A 9,072-nucleotide genomic window follows, 5' to 3' on the forward strand; every position below is an offset into this window, starting at 1 on the left:
GACGGTAGGTCCGCGACGCAATAATACAAGACGCGCCTCTGCGCTTTTTCCACTCTTTTTATTACTCATATACTTTCGTTGTTACAATGATACGTAAGATTATACAGATTGATACTCTACAAGTTAGTTTTGATAAGAAATAAGAGAGAGGCGCGGATTCGATATAACGCGTTTCCGCCGTTCGCGCGGACGCCGACTTTCCCGTGGGAGTGCGATACTTCTCGTGTCCCGAGTCGAGGACGGTTGAACGCCGATCTTAACTTAATCGGCGATTCGTTCGATTGATAGAATTGCTTGAGCAAAATTTCCAATTGTGTATATATATATATAATTCGTCGTCGCTAAAGCTTCTTAAACAACACGTTAATATATATATATAACTCAACAGAATTTAATAATTCTACCCATGTTAACGAAACAGCATTACTTGATAAGTGATAATCACCGATTAAGTTAATCGAACGTTGCCCTTCAGAAATTCCAATTGGCACTTTTTTCAACATATTCTCACGCAGATTTTCAATATTGCACATTTACTTCGGTTTTACAAAATAATTTTATGTTTGCATTTTTCTGCGCGTTCAAAATCGATGCTTAAAATAATTGCATCTTGCATGTCCTTAAGTCATATTAAATTATTATTAAAAAAATCAATTATAACGATGACCCGTACAGATTACAACAATTTTATAACAAGTTCTTATGTAGCTCAGTAATAATAATTTGCAAGTTATGCGACAATTGATTGGAATTGCGGTTGCAGTATTGATGATGATAATTGATATAGTTTGTAGCAAATTAATTGATACACGATTCGTAATTATTTAATCGATGATAATAAGTGACTTTTGACGACGCGCGCGATGTAAGCGAAAAGTCGGCGTTTTTTTTTTGGAAATGTGGAGCGAACGGCGATCGCGAACCCGCGTCGTCGATCGGTTAATCTGCGGATACAGAGTATGAAATGTACAAAGCGGGCGTGTGTCTCTTGATCCTCTTCTCTCGTGCCGTGCGCACGCTTGATTGCCTATCTTTTTTTCTTTTTCCTAAGACTACGGCTTCTCGCGATTGGCGTTTACTTTCTTCCTTTTCTTCTCGCGCGATTTGCTCATCGCACTTACCGAAATCGTGCGGCCGCGGTGTACGGCGCCGCGCGAAATAATCGCCGTGCGACCGAAATCATTAAGGCGGAATCGTTATTTAAGTACTACGATATAAGTTTTGGCACTTACAGATTTACGATTGCACTAATTGCGAATGGTACCGGCCGCGCTTCCGAGGAAAAACGCCCTTCCTCTACACTATGCGTGTAAACATTATGTATAATATTTGATATCAAATCTCCGTGCGGCGCAGGCGAGAATCGCAGATTCCTCGCGATCGTTTTTTTCCTCGAACCTTTCTGCGTTATCCGCGCTCCCTGGGGACGGTATTGCTATTAATTTGTCAGCTGCTCGCGCTTTAATGACGCGCGATAAAGGCATTGTTTCCCGCACTATCCACTGCGATATTATCTTCGTTCGAAAGAATTTTTTTTTTTTACAAGGATCTCCCTGCCTACACATCGCGTTACGAAACTTCGCTGTGTACCATTTTTAGTCTTACTGCGCTACGAAGGCCTGGAAGTCCTTTTATCGCCGTGACTGCGTGAAAATTAGTAATGAAAAGTGTAAGTATGCGTATAGGAAAGTGGCAGTGCTTTAATTCGGAAAAAATTTCCCACCTCTTCCTCGCTCGCTCGTGGGTCGCGCGTAACCGTTGCACGCGAGAAATGTTGCTTTGACAAATCGCTTTAGCTCGAGTAAAGCGATGCAAAACTGTCGACGTTGCGATACGCGCGCGTCTCTCAATCTATAAATTTCGAAATTTGAAAAGATCTATAGGTGTACTTTAGAAAGTGTACTCGCGAGCGATTGCCGTCTCATTTTTAATGCAAAACGTAAAATATGTCTTGCCCGTCTGTTACTTGATTACACGATTTACACGATAATTTAATCGAAATTCAGTGTATAAAAAATACAATCAGTAATTCAATAATGGAGAAATTATTTTGAGATAACATTTTTTTAAGAGAGGCGGATATTTTGCTTAATAAGGCAAGCGATGTTAATAAGCGAGATTGAAAATTTTGATCGTATTAATCCAGATATGCAGATAACATAAGCAAAATTGGCAACAGCGATTGTTCGGGAACGCTCGTTAAAAAAAAAGACACAGAGAGGAGAGAGATGTACGTAAAGCGACAGATCGCTGGTAACTGTTACGCGTGTTCCGTGTGTAATATTTCTTACGCAAGCCGTGGCCTTTTTTCCACTAACAAACAAAAGTAAGAGAAAAAGTATAGCTCTCTATCCTCATGTATGAGAAGCAAGGCGTTAGTGACGTTTCATCGATACTGCTCGCCTCGAGGCACGTTGTTTTTCATGGACGCAATATGTTCGGGTGGGACGCAAGGCTCCTTGTCCCACCCTCGTGGTACGATATACATAATCGACGGATGTACAAGGGAAAAAGGGGGATTGAAATTCAAACGAGGCCGAAATCCGTGTGAACGGTGACGTCGCAATTGTTGGGCTTGTCGGCGGCCGCCATGTTCACCTCCACCAAGGTGTCGACGCTGTTAATCGGGCAGCCCTTGAGGATCTTCTGCGCCGCCAGGCTGGTGAACTGCACCTGCATGTCGCTGAGGCTGGGATAGGAGTGCAAATCCGAACCTCGGCTCACCGTCTTCTCCAGGTTGGGCTCGGAGCCCTGAGGCGCGCGCTGCTTCGCCGTCTCGAGGTTCTCGATGTAAACGTCGTTGAAGGAGCCGCCGAAGCCGTCGTAAGACTTGGTGGGCGACGGCGGGTTCGAGGCGATGTTGTTCTTCGAACCGGGATGAAGTAGATTGCGGTAACTCAGCGCGTCCTTCGAAAGCGACAGGCTAAGCTTGCGCGAATTGTTCATCGCATCGTTGGTGTTCTTCGTGGCGGACAACGCGGCAGCCTCGTGCGTCGCCAGGGCGTTCTTGTCGACGTTGTTGGTCGAGCCGTCGATCAAGTGGGCCTGGCTGTTGTTCAGGCGGTTCGTCAGCTTCAGCTTGTTAGGCACTTCGTCCTCGACCTTCGGCTTGTTCTCCTTGTCGGACTCCGACAGCAGAAGACCCGCTTTCGGCTCCTTCGGCGCGTAGAGCGACGACGGACGCTCGGCCTTGACCGGCTTGTTCAGCTTCTCGTCGTCTAGCTTCGATTTGAAAAGCTTCTCGTCGTCCACCCGGGTCTTGTAGGCCTTCTCGGTTACCAGTTCTCTCTCCTGCTTCTCCTTGCAGTCGATGACTTCCTTCTCGGCAATCTTCGTCTTCACCGTGCCGTTCTCGAAAGTGATTACGGACCTCATCGGGGAGTTATTCTGCTGAACGTAGATCTTCGTGCCGGGCGAGCCGGAAATGGTCGTCGTGCTGGTCGTGTTGGAGGCCAGCGTCACGCTATTCTGTATCGTCCGTTGCTCCTGCGACGACGGGCTCAGATTGGTGGACACTTGTAGGGTTATCGAGTTCTGCGCCTCTTGCAGGGGAGTCAGCGAACCTTGCTGAACGACTTTGAGCGGTGACGATTTCGTCGATAGCGTGGCCGTTTTCAATGGCGAGCAAGTTAATTTCGCGCTGGAAACTGACTTGCCGCTAGAGTGAGACGAATGACCCGATGACGTTTTTTGCAGCGCCTAAAAATTTTTTTATTCAGGGGAATAAAAAAAAATTAAAAAAACAAAGAAAATTAAAAAATTGAAAAGTTCGAGATTGCAAAGATTAATCATTCAACTGCTATCTAAAAAGAATATTAAAATTTTAAATCTTTTGACACATTTTTAAGAAACAGATGGAAAATTTACGAGTATCTTCTTCCATCGAAGAAAAGTATACGCGCATGCAAATATTTCGTTACATATTCATAACGGAGTTACAAATCCACCTTATGCTGCGGAGAACCGTTGACCGACTTAGTGCCGCCGTTGCTGAAATCGTGACTCGGTCTTCTGGAGTTGGATTGCCTGGTGTTGGGCCTGCCCAACGTAGTCGTCTTAGCCGGGCTCGCATTCATCGTTCTAACCGAGCCAGAGCTGCCGCCGCTTCTGCTGGGCGACGAATTCGTCGAATTTTTATCATTCTGCGTCTGATTACGCGCTTGATAGCTCTCCTGATGGTTGGTGGTGCTGGGCGGTAGAACAGACGCTCTGGACGTGCATCTGCTGAGGCTGGAGCATTTGGATCTCGGCAGAGTGGAGCACGGTGATCGATGCCTTCGGGAGCTTCTTGGCGTCGAGTTGGCCAACAAACTCGAGGAGTCACCGCTGGCTTGGCGCCGATGTCGCCTTGGTAAAGTGGCCGATCGCACCGAGCTCGAGTCGTCCCACACTTGGAAACTGGCCTGCGATTGGTCTAAACCCTCCATCATCTGAGAAGCAAATTCGATCGATCTAATTTCGCGACTCGAAATTTCTTGGCAAGAATCCTTGTTTTCCGCCTCCAATTCAATTCTAACTAAATTATTTGAATCGTTTATATACTGTCTTTATTCATTACTATTATTAAATTTTCAAGTTCAACATTATTGATAGCTCGGCACGTTGTCGCCTCAAGAATTTTCATTAATTGTCAGGGGAACCGGTTAATTAGCCTCGCGGCGCTAGGAGTACAGCGGCAAAAAGTTTTGTCTTGCTGGTTTTCTTGTTGGGAAATACCTGCATGTATGCAACTTACCGAAGGGCTGGCGGCCCTTGTCTGCGTGGCAACGCTATGCAAATGCACGACGCGCGGATTAAACCACTCGGTGGGGGGATACTGAGCACTGAAAGTGCCCATTAACGGTGCGCCCTTCCTCCTTGTGCTCCGCCGAAAGAGCCTGGAGAGCAGGCCTATCTTCTCTGAAAAAATCCCAGAAAAGCCTTGAGGAAGGGATTTGGATTATGTTGCGCTTTGTTAGAAGACAACGAGGATCGAGAAAGGGCTTGCCAGCTACAGAGTGACTAAGAGGCTATAATCTGGATTGTATTATGTGATCTATATATATCTATAGGATATTTCGCAACGGTTACAAATTGTTTATAATTGTCTTAATATAACCGGAGCAATATATTAGAAATTTTAAGGTTGCGACAAAAGAAAATCGTTCGAATCTCATCTTGCGAATGGAAGTATAATTACGCGAAAGTTCTTGGCTAATGCAAAAACTCCGAAATTCTACTTTTGAAAGGACAGTTATAAACAATCGAAAGCATTTTTAACAAAAACCGATTCATCCATCACCCATTTAAAGCAGTCACCCATCACCACGCAATCCCTTCCCCGATTAGACTCACTGGTCGGACTGTGAGGCGCGCTGTCCGTGCTCGCGTATTCCGCACTGGAAGACGTATCGCTTCTTTCGGGTCGTCGCGGTAGAGACCGTGAACTTCCGCTTCTGTGTAAACGTCTGGCCGAGCCCCAAAGCCGCAGAGAGTGTCGCCTCTCGAGGCGGCCGGGCATCGACCGACACCTGGCGAACAGGACTTTATCGTTGGGATTTCCTGGAAGGGAGACAGACATAATTGTTTTTAACGTTTTATTATATAAAATAATTATATATAAAACGAATGAAATGCTTAAAAGAACATGCAACACGAGTTGATAATTTCCGTATCTTGGAGATTCGACGATATATCCTCATGTTCCGTCCGTTAATGCTGTCTGTCAAATAAGACACGAATAATCGTAGAAAGTGTGACCATGTACGCGTATCGGGAAAATTCAAGCTGCCACGTTGAGCAGACTGGGAAGAGTAAATTCTACGCGACGCGAGGACGCGCGTGCAAATATCAGAATACGTCCGGACGGCGAGTGTCGCTCCGGTTAAAAGGGTTAATATCATGACCGAGCCGCGCGTTGTAACTTGAAAAAAAAAAAAGAAAAAAGTGGAATACCCTCATTCCTGAGAGTTTCATCTTGGTACATAGCCACGGGCGATACGCCGACGTACCGAGCGACGACGAGTGGGTTACCAGCGTGAGAATCAGCCGAGAAACGAGTAAGAGAAAAGTAGGAAGATTATATACGTGTGGTCCTCCCACCCTATCCACAATGATGTCGACAGCGTATGTAACGGTAGACAATGTCGTGACCAATAGCTAATATATCGGTTGTGCTAAACGCTTTCCAGGCATCGTCAGCTTCTCTACCCTTCTCTGTCTCTCATTCTCGTATATTTGCCGTGCTGACGGTTCCACTCTCCGCGTACGCACACTCGACGCACACGTTAAAAAAAAAAGCACGGAAAAAAGAACATACCGCAAGAAACTTCCGCGTGCATTGCGGTGTATAAAGGTCTCGGCCGGCGATATATCACGAGAACTTTTTGTCAAAGACAATAAAAAGATATAAGATAACTTCTCGGGCTCCTGTCGGGCGGCAATAATCGAAACGACAATTTGCGTCGGAATTTTTCATGCGTAATCGGGGATCAGCGCTGCGCGGCTGAGGGGACCGCGCTGACAAGCGGAGATCGGGAATAAGAATGTGGACATACGGCAGAGAGCGGAACGCTCGCCCCTATCCCGCGGTTTCCGCGAACGCGGCAAAAAGCGAAATTAAGATCGCGCGCTGATTTTTCGCATGCGGTCGCGAGAGGAATTGACGATCTTCCGGCGGCGAGGCTTGCGTGGCTACCAAGGACGACAACAACATAAACGCTCTCCCGACCCGTCCGTCGAGTCGCCAAGCAGAAAAAGGCCTCGGAGAGTGAGCAGCTTAGCGAACTGCTCTCCTCCTGGACACAATCGGAACGTTTCCCGAACACGTGCCGAACGAGTTTGCCTGGGCCCGACCGGTCTGCCGGGCAAAGCGGGTTTCGTTCTCGCGCGAGTTTTACGAGGGGCTCCGGCTTCCTGCGCATCCTCTCGTGCGAGACACGGCGAAATCGATCTCAGCCTCACGCGCCTTTATTCGTTCATATCTCTCTCTCTCTCGTGCGCGTTATCTTCTTGTCATTCGACCGCGGTCGCAAAAATTACGCGAGGCGTGTTACAAGTGACACAAACACGCACCTCTGCACGCCCGCGGCGCGACATTAATTTCTCTCCGCAATATCCGGCGACTATATTATTTAATAACAAGAATTTCTCCACTCTGTCGCGTACCGTATTTAGTACTTTCTTGAAACATAATTTCGATCCCCCGCGCGTAACGCTCATGCCGCGTCGTGGAGACGCGTCGTGCTAACGCGTTAAATTGATCGGCAAAGCGTTATAAATTAACTGTCGCGATTGATATCGCGGGACGACTCAACCGGGGAACATGGTTACGGGAAACTTTCCCTCGCGGATAAGCCTCGGCGCTCACCGCAGGAGACAACGGGATACACGACACTCTAATAAGACGCGGAGAGCTCGCGGTTACTACTGAATGAAGACGAAAGCGCGTTAATCGCGTCGTCACCCGACACCATCTTTCGCGGTATATAATATACAGCCGATATTTTCACAACATTGGCTTCTTGCACGACAGCTTCCTCGTGGAACATACATCTACGCTCCTTGTGACTAACGGGCTGTCTCTTCTGACAGCGTTTATCTTACTTCACGTTTCCACATTTTAACTGAAATATCTACAAAAAAAATGGCAAAGAAAATTTTCAAAGAATAATTTTCTTCGAAAATGTCATACGCTACGTACACGAACCGCTAGCAAATTATGGACTTTGTCCATTGAGAAAATAGCTCGGGGTGACGTCAGGCTCAGAAAATAATTAGCGGGGACTCGTCTTACCTCCGCAAATAACGTCCGCCAGGTTCGTCTGTACAGCCTGATGCGTAACATCGCCGTCTCGCAGAGTGAGCATCTCGCCGTGTACGAGTGCCACCGCCTCGTCGTTGCTCATCAGCATGCTACCCTGACCTCTGGACCCGTTCACGTCCCTGGAACACCGCCTGGAGCTACCGGAGTCGCGTCTAAGTCTCTTGGTCTCGGGCGTTACGACGAAGTAGCCCTGAGACGTGTGATAGATCTTTCGCTCTTGCATGAGCTTGGCGAGCGCGTCGTAAACGAGCTCTCGGCTGGGCCTCTGCATGGCCGGGAAGGCGTTCCTCAGGGCTGATCTGAGGGTGTCCAAGGTCGCCGCCTGCCTCTGGGAAGTCAGCTCCAGAATGGCCCAGCATAAGGCTTCTGGCAGCGGCGTGAACTGACCTTGGGAAACTGGAGCCACCAGACAGTCCTCTATATCACCTGCAAAACGGGAGGGGCTCGAGGTTAATACCTGCCAGCATTCTCGTCCGCGCATTCCGGAGGCCGTAATTTTTCTAGGAATTAATTGAACGGCGAGTTATCATCCGGCCGGAGTCATTTTACGTAACTTGCTTTATGCTTCAAATACCAATTTTGCGCCCGTTATGGTCCCGTGCGCCGGATTTTACGATCGTCCGTCGCATTAACGCCCTCCGGGGATAAAATGAACAATAAGATGACGCCGTAATTTTATATTTTCTATTTATTCCTCTCCGCTGTCGCAGTAAACTACTGTTCGTCTTTTGATTTGATATACGATCACGTAACTTTATTTTCGAGGCCGTCGCCGAAACGTGGATAGCTTATACTCTATGAATCCGGTGACACATGACAAATTAAATTACATTCATGTTAAAGCCTTTCTAAAACCAAATCGAGGCTGCTCGCATTTCCATACGTGTAACGACCGCTAAGTATTTCATTAAGAAGCGCGCGACGCGATGGGAAAGAGAAGTCACGTTGGGTTTCATGCCGCATTCGTGATCAGGGACGTTTCATGGGACGGAACAGAGATACAGTCATTCCAATTACGAATTAATCGAATTCTTTCCACGAATGAAGTCGAGGAGCAAACGCGGATCGGCGACATGAAAAAGACGGCGAATTTATTAAGCCCGGGGCGACCGACGGCACGGCTCCTGCGGTATTATGAGAGAATCGAAATCCTTATTCTTCCAGTCACGTCTTACGGTAACCTGGCGACACCGCGACTGCGTGCTCTCCTACATCTGGTTCACGCCCACAAAAAAGAATATGGATTATTCTAAACTCGAGGGGGGGGG

The 9,072-nt window shown here is 47.4% G+C and overlaps 1 protein-coding gene across 2 annotated transcripts in view; it reads right to left on the minus strand.

Moving 5' to 3' along the window:
* Positions 1–39: 39 nt before the first annotated feature.
* LOC105449384 (storkhead-box protein 2) overlaps positions 40–9,072 on the minus strand; it is a 74,328-nt gene continuing 65,295 nt past the window's right edge. Inside the window, exons 4-8 of one of the 2 annotated variants that reach the window (XM_011688599.1) lie at positions 7,775–8,230; positions 5,335–5,541; positions 4,736–4,899; positions 3,948–4,430; positions 40–3,699 (exon numbers count right to left, since the gene is read on the minus strand). In XM_011688599.1, coding sequence (XP_011686901.1) covers positions 2,527–3,699; positions 3,948–4,430; positions 4,736–4,899; positions 5,335–5,541; positions 7,775–8,230 — 2,483 coding nt within the window. In that variant the 3' untranslated portion in view covers positions 40–2,526. Of the gene's footprint in view, positions 3,700–3,947; positions 4,431–4,735; positions 4,921–5,334; positions 5,542–7,774; positions 8,231–9,072 lie in introns of both variants that reach the window. The other variant, XM_011688590.1, reaches the window with a different exon arrangement.

This window comes from Wasmannia auropunctata, unplaced genomic scaffold, assembly GCF_000956235.1.
Source record: "Wasmannia auropunctata unplaced genomic scaffold, wasmannia.A_1.0 LD336111.1, whole genome shotgun sequence".
NCBI classification, from domain to species: domain Eukaryota; kingdom Metazoa; phylum Arthropoda; class Insecta; order Hymenoptera; family Formicidae; genus Wasmannia; species Wasmannia auropunctata.